Source organism: Barbatula barbatula, assembly GCF_947034865.1.
Source record: "Barbatula barbatula genome assembly, chromosome: 3".
In the NCBI taxonomy this organism is placed as follows: domain Eukaryota; kingdom Metazoa; phylum Chordata; class Actinopteri; order Cypriniformes; family Nemacheilidae; genus Barbatula; species Barbatula barbatula.
This window is the reverse complement of record NC_136764.1, coordinates 16,550,771-16,567,993: the sequence shown is the minus strand read 5'-3', so window position 1 is coordinate 16,567,993 and position 17,223 is coordinate 16,550,771. Positions and strand designations below refer to the sequence as shown.

At 40.6% G+C, this 17,223-nt stretch overlaps 1 protein-coding gene across 2 annotated transcripts in view; it reads left to right on the top strand.

The window, feature by feature from the left end:
- The first annotated feature begins 214 nt into the window (after positions 1 to 214).
- Positions 215 to 17,223, top strand: part of pbx1a (pre-B-cell leukemia homeobox 1a) — a 52,046-nt gene continuing 35,037 nt past the window's right edge. For both annotated transcript variants that reach the window (XM_079451367.1, XM_079451368.1), the window contains exons 1-2: positions 215 to 859; positions 1,983 to 2,056. In XM_079451367.1, the coding sequence (XP_079307493.1) occupies positions 675 to 859; positions 1,983 to 2,056 (259 nt within the window). In that variant the 5' untranslated portion in view covers positions 215 to 674. The remainder of the gene's footprint in view (positions 860 to 1,982; positions 2,057 to 17,223) is intronic.

The following is a 17,223-nucleotide window of genomic DNA, read 5'->3' as shown; positions in this document are numbered from 1 at the left end:
ATCACCGTGTTACCACCCTGTCCAGTCCCGGCGCTAACGCCACATCTTAAAGCTTATTACGGCGACCCACCTCCCTCGGAAATATGATTGACGTGTCGTAAAAGAAGCAGGGCGGGACCAAGAACACGTTCTCCCCCAATCGGCGGCGACCGGGCGGAACCCTATCCGCTTGTTTCATCGTCGGTGGGCGTGTTGCGCTGTATGTGTCAGTGTTGGTGGGCGGCGTCTCTCGTTATGTGTCAGTGTTGCCAGCAGACCTGTGCGAAACAAAAGCACTTCTCTCCCCACGTTTAACGCCTTCAAAGCGCGTCTCAAACCCGTTTCAGTCGCAAGCTGTCAAAGGAAACCAGGAGTTACGCGTCAGAGTAGCAGATTACGCGGGATTAGAGACATTATATACAAAGTTGCTTTCTGTTGTCTTTGCTTTGGTGGCAGGAGTGGTTTGATCCTAAAGCAGCTCTCCAGATCAGATTTCACCCAAACCAGCTGTGAGAGGGAGCTTTGCCTTTTCTCCCCTCTCCCTCTCCATGTTGTAAGCGAGCTCCAGAAATCAAGAAAGAAAAGGGGGAGTGACGGAGAGAGTTCAAGGGGTTTCTGAAGGAATTTTCTGAGATATTCCTTCCGTTAGGCAAGCAGAGACAAAAGTCTCCTGAGTCTAGAGAACAACGGCAAGGATGGATGATCAGCCCCGGTTGATGCACTCCTCTCACGGGGTGGGCATGGCCGGACACCCTGGCCTGGCGCAGCATATGCAGGATGGCACAGGAGGAGACGCCGATGGAAGAAAACAGGACATTGGAGACATATTACAACAAATCATGACCATAACCGACCAAAGTCTGGACGAAGCACAGGCGAGGTATGTGTTTAAGAATTTATGCGCGATATATATATTTTTATGATGAACTTAACAGTACTGTGCATTTAACAAGTCCGCTGGCGTTTATTTTTACACGCCGCTTGAATCGTAGTATATCGCAAACTTTCATTTGACGTCTTCTTCGAAACTTTTATTTCGGTTTAAAAATGCAACACCGTATTTTGCATTTACAGTCACTTTGAAGCACCTCTGTGCACAATCTTGACTGTCTACTTCCTAGATGCACCCTCTCGATTTCCAATTGCTTTGGATCTCGCAGGATACAAATGAGAAAACGCATTGATTCAGTGCCACATAGACTTACTACATGTTGCGGGTGGATCCAGTTTATTTATTGGACCGCAAGCACCTAAGATCTAAGCAAGAAAATAAATGTTAGCCAGATTGCTTGCTTAAAAATTTATCTCAGGTGTTAGAAAGTCCAAGTATTTTATAAAATGTGGCTTTAGGCTTAAGGATTATTTTGGAATAAACCTGATTACATTTCATAAAATTTAAGATTTAACACACGAGTTAATAAGATAATTGTTTATTGTCCGTTTAGATGACAAGCCAACAGCTGAATACAGGTGTTTTAATGTGATAAAACGAGTGCATGCCAATTCATGTAAAAAGTCATTTTCAGGAATACATTTAGTTTTGAAATTGCCTGGTACCTTTAAATCAGAAAAAAATTGTACTAAAAAGCCTTGTCCAATAATTGCCCAGTGACTTGAAGTACTTCTGAACTGAAATGTTGTTTGCTAGTAGTATTTAATATTAGCAATATATTTTAGCCTCTTTTAAATGAAGACACACCATCTTAAGCGTAAAGTGAAGTCCAAAGTAATTTCACTTTGCAATCAGATTTTATGCTGCAAATCATGATGCAGATTGAATGCTTGACCTTATTTTTATTTTACACATGCATCCACAAATTGTTGCACAATATATAGCCATTTGTCAGATGTCTTCCATTACTTACAGTTTGTAAAATGCTCAAAAGGATGCCTGCATCACACACACAGCAGATATTTTTCTAAGCCTAATGTCTGTATTTTGACAGTTTTGACAGGTCATGCATTTTGACAAGTTGCTATGTATTTTCTGTCTGTATTTTTAGGAAACATGCACTGAATTGTCACAGAATGAAGCCGGCTCTTTTCAATGTCCTTTGTGAAATAAAAGAAAAAACAGGTGGGTTTTTCTAATATGTCTAAATATGTAAAGAGTGAAAGACAAAACTTGAAACCGTGTACGTATGCTCTGCTGTGTTTAAATCCAGTTATCACATTTAACCGAATATTGAAATATGGAGCAGAGAGCTCTTTAATACAATGATTTATTGTGTGTCTTATCAATTTGGATGGGAGAATTTACAATTGGAGTAAAAAATGCATTGTGTCAACATTTGAAAATATGTGATATTACGATAATAACAGTAAAATGTATGCAATTCAAATATTCTGTAATTTAGACAGAACATTTAAATACCTCGTATAGAAAGCTATGATTATTATGTGTGATGGGGTCATAATTTGTGCAGCTGTGCATTAGTGTATTGCTTAACACAGCATTGGGCATTGCAGAGTATTGTAAATTAAACCTTGTACTGAACAGTACAGATGTGACTTTTTATCTTAGTTATTTTACTTTCAGTTATAACTTTTATAGCCTTTAGATTATGAAAATACCAGTGGCTTTAGTTTGAAATACATACATGTTTTGTTCATTGTCTTGCGATTTAGCTGCTTAGTTTTTCCTCATGCCAACATCTTAAATATTCAGCCTCATGGTTTTGATAAATGCCCATATGAGTTTTATAAACTCCACTCGTTGCTACAACATTTTTTTAGCAGTGCTGTCTTCCTAGCTGCAGAAGCAAAGTTGGTTTTGGATATGTCTTGAAGTTTTTGTGTACTAAGGCAATTTGAGAACAAATTTGAAAGTCCACCAGAACTACTATGCATTAAGGCAAAATTAACATGCTGTTTTGATTATGCGATCGTACCAGAGTAAAGGCTTTTGGGAAAGTTTGGTAAAATGAAAAACAATAGCAAATGACAAAGTGAAAGAAAAACACCACAGTATCGTTCTACTAATTAATCTCATAGTGTCATTTATAAAGATTTGATTACTTGGAAGCCGAAGTTGGCTCTGTTCCACGCTGTATGAACGGCTCTGCGGTGAGAGCTGTCCAATCCTTTCAGTAAAATCCTGACCGTATGAAGAGGGCTTAGAAGGGCCACCATGTCAGCGATCAGAGGGGCCTCATGGCACTAGAATCGCTCTGCCTCTCTTTTTTTCTCTTTCGTTGTTTAGTAAGGTTCTCCAAGGAGGAAAAGAGTTATGCCTGGCTCTTTTGAACTGCCTGGCGTCACCCTAGGTTCATTCAGAGTTCGTTTCCAAGATGAAGAACAAAGTGACTTGGACCTCTTCCTGGCTTTTGCTCCTTCTCTTCCCGCAGTTCCTGGCAACCAGGAACCTGCAGGGCTTTTGACTGGATTGAAGAACCCTGATAGGCGCAGGGCATTGCAAACACACTATTAGAGGTGAAAGCATAGCAAGTACCGTACCCTGACAGGCTTTTATTACAGTTGTAGGGGCATATTTTGATGTCATTCTCCCGTGTGTAAATTAGTTGTTTGTTTGTGGGGATGTCTTTGTTTTTTCTTGTGTTATCCTCAGCATACATCAGTGAACAATGCTAGATGCCCCCCAACACCTCATGTTGAGCTTTTGTTTGTACTTGAACGCAACCCAGGTGTTGTTTTTGTTGTGAGTGTTCGTGTATGGGGGGGGTTCTTGGTTCTGCCATGCTTTATTTTTCTCTCAGGAGTTCATTAGAAGTGTTGAAATTTGTTTTAATTTAATTCGATCAGTGTCTGTTTTAAAAATGAGCATTAGATCATTTCTGTCTTTGTGAGGCCGTTTGACAAAAAAATACTTTTTTGTGTGTGAAGTGAAACAGGAGAGCAAACCCATGCGATATTTTTTGCTATAAATATATTTTATTTAAAGCGTCAAACATTCAGGCACAGCCTGTTGCCAGTTATTGTAGGCTATTTTGGTAGATTTCAGAGCCCTGGCCTGGGAATTGAGTTCTGAAGCTCCCAACTTTCACAGAAAAAGTTGCTTTTGTAGCCTTTTTATGCTATTGATAGTACCCTGGTCGTGCCTAATAAAATAAAAAATAACTACAAAAATAGATAAAAGAGTGACAAGGCATTAGGTATGATTCTGGTGGAATGTTACTTTTACTTGTGATAGATTTATGATGATGTTTTACTGCTGTAGGCTGTTTAGTTTAGCAAACACTTAATATACACCCTTGACCCTTAGTTTGATTTGAAAGGTCCTTGTATTCCCTCTCTCCTACAGAATTTGCGGTGAGCTTTACCTCAGTTCGCTTACGCGTCGTCCTAATGTGAGGGTGTAATTTCACACTGCGCAGACAGACACCACTAAAAATCCACCACTGCCACTGAGAAAATGGCTTGAAACCTCCGTCGTGACATTTACTGCAAATGTGCTGAGTGCAGTGCGCCCGAAACGAGAGCAGCCACCATTTTTATCAGGCCCTTTTAAATGTTTTCCTTTTTTTAATAAAAGTCAGCCTCTTGTACGGTTTTACGTTGTCGCAGCCGCAGAGTCCCAGGTGAATTACAGAAAAGCGAGGTTATTAAATCCGTAGCAGGTCTGTTTTGTTGAAATGGCATAGCGTGCTGTGGTGGTGTCTTCACTTTCATAACAGACTATGGAGGTCATTTAACCGACTGAAAACAAGTGTCAATAAAACGGTGTCTTTAGGCTTTTAAAAAAATCTTTCACCTTACTTTGGAAATGTTTGGATCAGCTAGCGAGTCACCTCAACCTACTGTTTTAATAGCAACTCATAATTCCTATACTAACACAGCATGCTTCCATCGACAGGAACAATACATTTTCACAACGCATATATATTTTATCTCCATATGTGTTTTAAATGGGTGAAACGCTCTTGTAATTCTGTGTAACCTATGGCCATCTCGCAGAGATTGACGCGATTGTGAGTTGCCCGGCGTAGGGACCACGTGTTGTGTGTTAGTGGCGTCAGCGTGTTGACAGCCTTTCGGGAGGACGGCGTGGTGATGAGCCGGCCTCTGGCAAGCAGCTGACAAGCGGGGCAGTATGGTGTGCCAGCAGCGGACAGAGCAGACCTGAACTTCTGACCTCATCGTGTATTTTTACACAGGCCCTGACCGAGCTTACACGGCACAAGCCGGCGAGTATAAACAAGCATGGTGCTGTACGGCAGCTCACAGAACAGCATGCAATGCTGGGGTGGGGGCTTTCAAACAAGATTGCTTTAGCTTCGCGCGATTTTCAGATTATTTAAAGTTTTTGTGTATTTATATGTAGTCTGTGCTATTGGAAATCTGAGTCCTCTGCGTGCATGTGTGAATTCAGTGAACTGGCACTTATAAATGGATGTGTATGGAAAGTTTGAGGTTTGTGGGTATCAGGTTGCAGACCTGTGCTCCGCTTTACCCTTGGGACCTTCATCAGGCCGGTTTCACATGGATGTACATTTGCCCTCTGGTAAAGAGAGCTTAAAAAAATAAACTTAATTTTAAAGCTAAATTTAACCTTGGCATGAACTTGCTGTATGTTAAATCATAGGTCGGTGGTAAATGCAAAACAGAGACAATTTGTTTCTGCCGTTTTGGCTAAGCATTTATGGTAGCTTTCAGCAAACTATACATTTTGGTAAGCGTGGGAGCCCTTTGATACACCGCTATCATCTAATAATGGCTGGAATACACTAAAAAACTTTAAATTAGACATCATACACTTGCAGACATTTTGAAAGTTTCAGACCGAAACACACTTAATTATCAAAACTGCAGACTTTCTGCTACAAGTCCTGACTGCAAATCTGAGTAAAAGTCTTGTAGTGTATTTTAGCCTTAACCTGGCACGTTGTACACACAGCCAAATGAGTGATAAAGCCTCATTTGATATGTATTTCATCCTTGTGATTAATTATGTCTAACAAGCTTCAGCTGCAGAATTCTTACATCTCTTTCTTTCATATATTAAACAATATAAAACTCATGTTTGTTTTGTAAGCGTATTTGAATACTATGTTTATTTTTGGAGTACTGTAATATTCAAATGTTTTTTCGTACAACATTCTCTCACCTTTTGTCAGTGTTATTGTAGTGTTTGCAACGTGGCGCTTAATAAAGTTTGGGCTTCATTTCTTAAATCATTCGTTGTTTGCGTGCTGCATGATTTGTAAGCTGGCAGGATATCTAACGACTGTCGTGGTGGATTGCGGAGAAATATTGCGTTTGCTACGGCTACACGAGGGGAGTCTCTCCTCCTGTTTTATTTGGAACGTGATTGCTAATCATACTTGGGGCCGTTGGAACGGACATGCCTCAGTAGCAGCATAATGTTTCCTGTGTGTTTCTGTTATTACCCGGCTTCAAGTCTAAACTCACTCGCAATTAGAGCTCCTTATAAATTATGCAAATGATGACTGGCGTAATTGAGACATGTTAATCATGTTTTAAGAGCCTAATTACAGAAATGTATAACGGAGGTGGGAGTCTCTAATTAGCTCTGATAACAGGTTGCCCGTGTGAATAGCGAAGGAGTGGTTTTCGCGTCGGAGGCGTTTTCCTCTTGCGGACGGTCAATGAAAGATGCAAAACCCTAACTTTATGGAGTTGTTATTGATGTGGCAAAGGTTACGGTTGCTATACTGTGTTTAGTCGGATCGAAAAAAGACACTTTGGGCAGCTGACCAATATGATGTTTAAGATGCACATTGCTTTAGGACCAAAACACCCCCTCACTGTATGTTTGTGGTTGTGACTGTGTGAAGGGCATCACAACACATGAAATTAATCATTCGGAGGATTCATGTTTGTGGAAAACTAAATACTATGTTTACCACAAGAAATAATGTTATGTTTTTGTCAGCCTTTTTACACTCTAAGAGAGTTTGTGTAGGGGGCTTGATACAAAGTACAGAATTTGTGCATTTTTTTGTTCAATTTTTCAAGAGCTTAAAATTTCAAGCTGCATGTAAAGTAATTATAAAACAATGATCAAAATCCTGTTTGAAAACGTTTTCAGATGAAGTAAAGCAGATGTCACATCATATTCTAGTTACATTTATTGTTCGTCATTCTTTGTTTTATAACAAGGGACAGTGATAGAAATGGTCATTTCCTTTTAGAAATGATTTCAATGCATCTAAAGCGCATGAAGACACCACAGCACAGTCCACTGTGGATATCTGCCGCATCAGTACCAGCCATTCTGCAAACTGAGCTTTGTTCATAGTTGTTTGACAGATATCATATTCTGAGCCATTACAGCGAAAACATCTACTCACTTATTGGATTAAAAATTGCTTTGGAGGGGAAATTTGCTTGCAAATGCGATGGAGCTTTTTCGGTCTGATATTAGTCTGCGGTGCAGTTTGTAGCCCAATGTAAAAATATGAATTACAGTAAAAGGCTCTGCAGATGCTGTTATTGTCTCTGTGGAGTCAGTCTCAGCCCCTCAGCGTTGCAGTCAATGGCTGTGATCCATATAACAGCATTAGAGCTCTATCTGCCATTTCCACCCAGTCAAAATCCTCATTGTTACAAACACATTTCAATTCATTCATTTCCTTACGTGCCTTAAGTGTAAAAGGCGGGGCCGTTTCCAGCTATGGTTGCCATACCAACACCCCGGGAGTTCATTTAGTTTAATTCAAAGGCCTCGAATTGCCGTTGTCCCGCGTCCCGCTGTTTGATTTCGTCGACAGCAGTGGCAGCCGCGCAATACATAAAAGACCCCCCTTCATATTCCCCCTAGCCATCATCCCCCCCACCCACTTTCCCCCCGCTGCTGAGAGCAGTCAAACACGGACTGGCGAGCGCCCCTTCCTGACTCGACTTAGTAAAAATGACACAAATTAATATATGCTACTTAAACCAGACCAAGATTAATGGCCGGCTTTCGCTGCAGTTTAGGAACACTGTCAGTCGACACATGCTCATTTGACGGAATCAACGCTGATCAACATTTATTTGGCATTGTGTTCAGGAAAACGGCAAAGAACTGTGGACCCACACACCACAGCTACAGTGTGAGACCTTACACATGCTCTTTAGCTTTTTCAAACCCCCCCCCCAAAATTAAATTTTAGTTTTTATTTCACATGTTGTAGGTATTAGACTAATAAAATCACACTGATATCTTCTACCTTTGCTAGGTTTCACCAAACAATTTAAGTGTTGCCTCAGCCGTGTTTTAGTACTCGAGGCGATGTTTCAACAGGGAAGAGCCTTTTCATATTCATTCCATATACTTACTCCAAATGGTGTGATATAGAGAGTCTACTGGGGAAGAGGCATGTTGCCTGAGCGCTTTAGCATGCAATGAATGCTTCTAATGCAGATTAATGTAATGCTATTGGCATGGTGTGGCTGTGCTAAAGATCCCCTCCACTCTCTTTAATCAGCGGGGGGTTAGATGTTACAGTGGGCGAGGGAGACTGTGTCGGGGGGATACGGGAGGACGTGTGTCGTTATGTGAAGGTAACGCATAGCGATGAGTCCCTCTCTTGCCGTGAAATATTCTAATTTATGCTAATGAAGCTGGCGCTGCCGTGAGAAACAAAAGGGCTGGCTATGAGCCTGCGTAACCCCCTTGGTGAACACATACACGAGTACACATATTTTCTCTATGTGAGATTGAGGGAGAGGAATGATGAATTAAGCCAGCACGCTCATCGTGTGGTGTCTGCATATGATTGGCAAAACTTTATGGCATTGAAGTGGTTTTAGGTGTAAGCGTATAAGATTCGAATTTTGTGGGCAAATCAAGAACAGTGACTGAGACTTTCTGATAATAGTTTCTGAATCTTTTCATTTTCATTTTTACATGTTTTATTTATGTTATATAATATTATGCTGTGCCTACCCACTTTCAAACATCAATGTTGAGTTAACACCATGTATTAAGTGTTGTTCTGGTAATATAGAAGAAAGTTTTTGAACACAGACAAAATTATACACTTCAGCTTTTCAGCCCTGCGTTATCGCAGCAAATGCGCATGCGTGATCAAACACGGCCGAATGCATGCCTGGCTGCGGAGGAGCAGAGCATGCAGGGGGAGTGCGAAGAGGTGGACTTGGATCATCTCCCAACATGGTCGCAGGCGGACGCGTAGGTAGCTTTTAGCACAGCGGGGTGAGGAGCAGGAGCTTTTGCAGGGGTCAGTGCTCGCCATGGCCACCTGGCAACACCACACACTTGCACTGAAGAACCATGACACACTCTGCCCTCAACGCTGACGGAAGCTTAATCGAGGGGAAATGCAGAAACCCCTAATGTTGCAAGGAATTCAAGGTCTAGCGATAACTTAGTGGGCTTCCCCTTGCAAAAGCATGTTAGATAAGGAAGGAATTTACCCTAGGTCGATACGGTGCATTTTTGATGAAATTGCATTATACAGTCATCTTCTGTAATTAGGTGGGTGGTAATAATTTCCTCCAGGCTGAGCGCTAAATATTCAATAGTGGTTGACCTTGAGGACGCAGGTCTTGCATCTTTTAGCTAATTGCGTGTTTGCTATTGTAGTTCGTTTCTAAACTGAAAACTGTTTGTACAGTGTGTGCTAGCCTCTCCTTTATACCCCCCCCCCCCCCCCACACACACACACACACTTCCTATTCCTCCTGTCTTCCAGCTCGCCTTCGGCAGTGTTAGTTATGGACAGTTAACTCCTGGAATCCTATTAATGACTGTCATTTTCCTTTTTTGCCTTGTGCATAATCAGCATTGTGCTCTGCTGTCCTACATAACCACTTTTAGCAGTTCTTGACTAGGTCTTCCGTTGCTAAGAGCACAGGCGGAACATGGGTGGCAGGTGCACTGTGTGCGTTTGGGGAGCTGGGGAGGAAGAAGGCTGTTCCAGTGATATATTACATTTCAAGCCTCCTGCCAGAAAAAGGAACAGTGAGATGTCAAGGCATGTGCTGTAGAGTTTACCTCGACCTGAAGCTAAACCTCCACCATCGAGTCCTTATCGAATGGATGGCTCTCCTCGATAGGCTCGTGTCGTCACACCAGCTGGTGACATTGTGTACTTTACCATTCTGGCTGTCTTTTTGAAGGCTGAGGTTCCGGGCGCTGCCATGAAAGAATGGGAAAGCAACCAGCATGCACATCCAATTTAAAAGATTTTGACACACATGGTGAATAATACTGTAGGACAGCTTCAGAAACATAATTTACATTATTGTAGATATTTTATTATTTTACTGTCTTTTCGGACACCTACATACACTGTTGGCACCACTGCCTAGTTTGTGCAAATTTGGTTGTCACAATTTAAAATGTAGGTAAACCTGTGAAAATGTTCTCAATATTAATTATGACACCATAGCAAAAATGCTTAAAATAACTTTTTATTATAAATATTAAGATCCAAAATTAAAACAACGTTGCTTTAAGTTTTTCCCCATACTTGTCTAATTCATTAATCTTTGCATAGGTGTGCATCAGACACACAGGTACAAGTTACTCATTCCAGTATTCTCCTCTCTGTTATCCCCCGACAGCATCGCAAGCAGACGCCTCCGTATATCTGCATATACCTGCTTTCATTTGATTCTCTATTACCAGACCTCATAGCACGTGTCTTTCGGAAATCCTCCCCGATAAGGTGCTATTGATGAATTGATATCGGCAGAGGCAGCGGGGAGATAAAGCTGCACAGGTTAAGAGCTTTGTGGATAGTTTAACCTTGATATAACAGTTGTTTCAGCGAGGTTGATTTTCTCTCATCCATCTTCATCCATCAGAGCCGCACTGAAGTATGCAAATGAGCGCAGCGGATAGGTGCGTGCTGGCGTTAAATGGGCCGTTTCAAATGTGCGGTGTTCCGCGCTGACAGGGCGATACTCCTTACTGTCCAAATTTAGTGTGTCTTTACAGATAACCACCCCCCCTCCACCCACCTGATACCAAGTACCTTAACCGCATACACACACTTGCGCTCCCATTACCCTCAATGGAATGGTGGAAACATGTCACCTTATAAAATATTAATACCGTTCTTGCCCTACCACATTCTTTTTATATTTAAATGTGTCAGCATAAAATATGAGGCGAGGTGCCACACACACTGTGGTTTTACCGCCAGATTTATTTATGTGTGTATTAAATGAACCATGATGTCCTGATAACAGATAAGTACATTTTTAACAGTACTTTTAGTCCAATGCGGCTACTTCAGGTTATGTATTTACGTTAGCGGGTTGTAACGGGTGTGAATGTTATTAGCTGTTCATGAAATATTGCTGTGTAGGTTAATTGGAGAGTGAGGAGTTGTTCTAATTATAATGCTTAATGTCCCAGAATGCCACGGTCACAGGACCACTAGAAAGACATTAATGCAGAAAATAAAGTGTAAGAACATTGTTTTTATTGCAAATGTGACATTTATCTGACACACCTTGCTTCTTTGTTTACTTGTAGTTTGTTAAAGGGAGTAATGAAAAACAAATTAAATCAGTTATCCGTGAAACAATCTCCACGATGTGAATAGTTTTATTAGGAGTAAATGTTGAAATATTGCAGAGTTCAGGTTTGTCTCAGCAAGCATCTTTTTTGTAAATGTCCGTTGCTGCTCATATATTTTTATAGGATGCTTTTTAATATTATGTTCATTGTGGTAAGTGTATGCTATATATCAACTGGTAGAGCACGTTAAAGCCCCAGCTCCGCTAAACACAAAAGAAGATATTTTGAAGAAAGTAGGTAACTGAACAGCACTGTCCCTTTGAAATGCACTGTAGGAGACAGAATGTTCATCAAATGTATAAATGTAAATAGTTGACAAAAATAACCGTAAATGTGTCTTATGGTATCATAGTAAACATTTAGAAAAAAATACTAAAAAGATAAATCTCTCTTAAACTATTTCATATTGTAAATATACATTTTAATAATACCAAATAATATTAGTAACTGTAACAATATTTTAGCAATATCACATCATAGCACACATGTATGGTAAATTTGTCAACCACCCAAATGAAACCTTTTAAAACCTACATGCAATCTATTAAACCTTCTTAAGACCAAGAATCAAGTTGGATGTTGACATCTGTGCTGTAATGGATTTTCACTTTGACCCCTAAAAGCTGCTCCTTTGTCCTTTATAATTGCTGTTCAGTTTGTAAGGGGGTGTAGATTTCTGCTGTTTCTGATTTGAGTCTCTTCTGAGATGTCACCAAGATTTTTTCATAGACGCTTATGTTTATAGCAGCTATTATGATCTATTGTGGGATTTCAATAACCAGTCATACAATACAATGAATCCTGAACAGTGTTAGCCTCTGCACTTCATGAGCTGTCAGCCGTCCACTCGCTGTATTGCCCAAGGAGGTTTGAAATAAGCCAACAGGGTGGATCCTGTTCGAGATTGATGGGTCATTATGCCAATCAGGGTTCGGTGTGGAGGGAATCAATGTAACAAACCTGGGAAATCTGCCATGTAGACCTAACCACAACTGGCCTCCACTAAAAAAGCCCATTAACATTAATGAAGGATGGATTTTAAGCTTCTTCGGCAATCAAGCCCGATAGAATTTATGAAATGAATGGCCTGCCATTAAGAATCATGATTATCATTAGGAAGACGACACGACAGATCAGTGATCATTCAAAGCCTTCGAATGCCAGCATCTAACTATTTTGACAAAGACATTTCTTTTTCTTTTTATGAGAGGAAAGTTTTCTACACACTTGCAAGTCGGTTAAAGAATCAGTTTACTATGCAACTAAAAGAAAATGACGTTTTTAGCTGGCACGATATTAAAGTTGGAATTAAATCTGTTTCTTTTAACACAGCTCCATGTTAGCAGTTTGTTGAGCTGACAGTGTTTAAGAATCAAGCTAAACACCATAACACAATAAAATCTTAATGTTAAAATTTCTTCTATAGCTGTTTCGGTAATACAGTCATGTGAAACTGTGGAGATGTATTGAAACAGTACAGGAAGTATAGGCACCAATGTCGTACATTATTCTCATGCTGAACAGTACGTTCACAAGCGTTGTAATAAGTCAACGAGTGCACAGACACAGTGTTCTATAAATCTGTCTTGTAGGTGTCATGATCATTTTTCCTGGAGTGTACGCTAGCGCCTCCCCTGCACGGTATGTCTGTTTTAGCAATTAGCCACTTAATCCGTTGGTGTCAAATGACCGTCTGGTGGGCAGAGGTTACGCCTGTGAACTAAAGCACTTATTGAAGCTTTTTTGTTTGTAGAACCTAATGTCCGTCTTTTTCGTAACCACGCTTTGTGTTATTGCAATTTGTACACAGTTAGCATTAATGAAGCTTATAAACTTGGGGAAACCCCACCAACCAACCCCTATTTCTCTCAGATGTCCTTTCATTTTCTGTTTCTACATGTTACTCTTTTTGCTGCGTTTTTCATTCCCCAACCCTCAGAAGTCATTACAGTGCTGTGGAGTTGTGTAATGGAGCCCGCGGTTATCAACTTAATGAATTCTGCCCAGTCGCCTCCATTTATTGTACCCCCTCTCAAATGAAACTTACAGTGTGTGCATGCGAGCCAAATTTGGCAGCATATCTGCCGAACATAAACCCAGGGTCCACCTGATTCATGTCATATAAAGGTTGGTACAATAATTTTTACAGGTTTATAATATGCAAATCTTTTTTTAGTGCAAACGATAGTGAGAGCAAAACTCTGAGGCTCTCTTTCCTCCGCAGAACACAAAAAAAAATATTGGAATATGTCTGTAACCGAACAACGCTAGTACCCATTCACTTGCATTGGTGTTTTATTGTCTACAATAAATGTGAATGGGTACCGCCGTTGCTTAGTTATCAACATTCTTCAAAATAACTCTTAACTCTTAAACTCTTCTTTCGAGAAGAAAAAAAAGAGTCACACAGTTGTAAATGATGATAGAATTATCACTTTTAAGAAAATTTAAACAAAAGAATGTTAAAATGTAAAATAAGGAACCGACTGCCCCTTGTAACCAACCACATACTAAGTGCACATCCACATGAAGCCAGAGCTTTCGCTCAATGATTGTTTCCCTTTTAATTCCGTAAACAAGGCGTTGTCTCAAGAAACATCTGCGTACACACGAAACCACTGAAACTAACTTAAGACTGTAGTATGTGGCACTGTAATTCTGCCACAGAGATCATCAGAGAGCATGCGAAGAACCTTGCATGCTGGGGTTGATGACATCACCGTATCAGAAAACATACAGATTGGCTGTACACATGAAAGCGCAAGTGTGTCATTTTCATATTCATCCACTCTGGGACCCGGTTTCAAAAATAGTGGTTTTAGGCTTCCAAAATGCAGAATCCATCCGGATGGAAACAGCGATGCGATGCAAAATTTGTACATATACTGTGTGGATGGCCTTTAAGAATTCATGATTTTTCTTATTTGACTGTTCATTAAAATTGTTATGAAAATAACAATATAAAAAGTTTTCTATCAAGAAAAATTTGTGGCATCAGGCTTTTGGACACAACGGAATGTGTAGCCATTATTTGTTCGTGAGATGACAGCCATATTGCCATTCTTCTGGCTAGAACCTTGTTGCTCTCTCTTTCTCACGCTTTCTTTTTCTCCCTCTCTCTCATTCTCTCCCTCTCTCCCTCTCTCCCTCTCTCTCTCCCTCTCTCCCTCTCTCCCTCTCTCTCTCTCTCTCTCTCTCTCTCCCTCTCTCCCCCTCTCTCTCTCTCTCTCTCTCTCTCTCTCTCTCTCTCTCTCTCACACTGCTGTGTAGGCTGGGGTTTTCTTTGGCAGACTTGGACCATAGCTCGTTAGACTGAAAGAATGCACTACTTTAATTAATGATATGTAAATATCTTTCACTGGGCTGCATTTGCATATTAAGAGAGATTTGCGGAATCTGTGGAGTAATATATTTTAATTAGGGATTAATTAAAAATAATGGGAATTTCATTTTGCCTGGCAGGTTGGTTTGTGCTCCAGCATGCGCCTGGCATCCGCCTGACTGAATACCGGCCTCCCACCAATAAGCTTCTTTTCTCTCTTTTCTGCTCCTTAAGATCTTTTTTTTTCGACTTTTTCCCACTGAAATCTTTTTCTTTTTCTCCCATCATTGGCCATCTCATCCAAACTCATCCTTTCTAATGCTCCTAACTCACCTCTGTAGATAATTTCAATATGATAATAGCATTACATGGTTTGCAGTATGACTCACATTCCCTCCGTCCTTTCATTTCTCCTTTCTGTATTTTCCCCCCTCCCCGTCTCTCTCCCTCGCTCTGTATTTTCGTCCTGAAGGATAGGGAATGACTCTCAGACACGGAACACTAGTTGTGTTGGCAATTATGTTAATGGGCTGCCATTAGGCTGTGGTGCTGTATGAGCGATCAGGGAGCCGAGCTGGCATGGTGGGAGAAAATGATCACAGCCTCCGGGCCTGCTTGATACAGCTCCAGCATCCTCATTAGCATAGCATAGCCCCACCCACAGACGTCAGCACCGCCCTGTTTCTACGACACGGGGTGGAATTTGCACCGGCCAGGTGACGCTTCGTCATGCAAGCAGCGGGCTTCGGACAATGCGTCTCCTCTCGTATCCAGATGGGAGTGTAACCTGAATAACAGGCCTACTGAGGGAGTTTCAGAGGAGTGCCGGTTCATAACATTTCTGAAACATCATCATAACATTGGCATGGCGGCATAATGAGGACACAATGAGGTCTGTTATTACCAGAGGCCTGCTGAAAATCCCTCCACGCTCATTGTTCCCATTTGTGACTGAAACGTGGGCTAGAGATGATGGTGTGTGGGAATGGTGGTAGTGTGGCGCATACACACCACAGACATACATACATTTTTATTAACTGTAAAACATTTTTCCATTTTTTTTTATAAATTATGTAGTTCTTTTGACTTTACCACTTTGTGCAGGTCATTTTATATCTCACAACATCATGTTCAGTATCGTGATAAAAGGCAACCTCTGACCAAAATTTAATGATCCAATAGACCATTTTGCACTGGTCCAGAAGCACTTCAGGTTTCAGATTTAAGATTATTTTTAATCAGATAAGATTTAACTTGTATATATTTTTAAACACATATATATCTTAAAGATATTCGTTTAACATTTTGATTCGGTTATAAATGTTCTGTGGGTTGTATTTAACATTTGTATAGTGTTAAAAACAAAACCGGATGTTCCTCTCGACCAGCGTTGGGTCAGTGTTGTTTAGGTCAAGTGAAGTGATCTATACAAATAGTGACTCATGTTCATCGTATTTTTGTTTTGCCGACATAAGGCAGACACAAAAAACCGCATCCCACCTTCATTTGCAACGTATGAGATTAGTGAGCTTATTCAGTCGATTGTTTTTGTATCACATCGATTTGATGTCACTTTTGTCAGCTGAGAAAACATTAATGCTCTGTTCACACCAAATGCAAAACATCACATTCTTGATCTTTATTACTCGCGGGATTAGTTTGTTATTTTCACGCAAAAACATTGCGCGGCAGGTAGTGTCTTCATGCATCGGAACGTGTCAAACAGTAGGTGTCAATGAGCTCTCAGTGCGAATTTCTGGCTCTGGTTGAAAATGACAAGCTTCAATCGTGCTGACCAATGTGTGTCATTGCATCACCAGGTGCGAGTTTGCATTGACGTTTTATGCAATTTATAAAAAAAAATTCAATTCGTGTTTGGTGTGAGCACAGCATAAGGGTCAGGAAATCATTCTTCTGATTCATCTGTTGTAAGTCCTAAAGAGTTCCCAGCTGCCCCTTTACGTCACTCGTCTCATCTAAATTACTTTTTTTGTAAGTATTAATTTTGAAACTACTCGCAAACCTTGTGTAATATATATATATATATATATATATATATATATATATAGTCTGTCTTCCTTTCTGTCTTCGTGGTGGACAGCCTCAGTGCTGACTGCTCATTTGCTCTTTCATCGTCTGATCTCACCGCTGCAGATAAGAGCACCCCACCCCCACATCAGTTCACTTCAGCAGTGTGTGTGTGTGTGTCACTGTCGCAAGCTGCCAGACTCTTTCTTGATAGCCTCGACATTACGCAGGATTGTTTGTGCCTGCAGTGAGAACTACACCGTATCAACTCGCATGGTCTTTTGGTAGCAATTTTAAATAAAAAAAATTCTCAATCCCAGCGTTTCTTTCACCAAACAGCCATCCAGTTCTTAAGTCTTATCTGTGTGGCTGTATGTGAATGAATCGTCTCTCTCTCTCTTTCAGTCGTTTTTGTGTATGTATAAGGTAGAGCCAG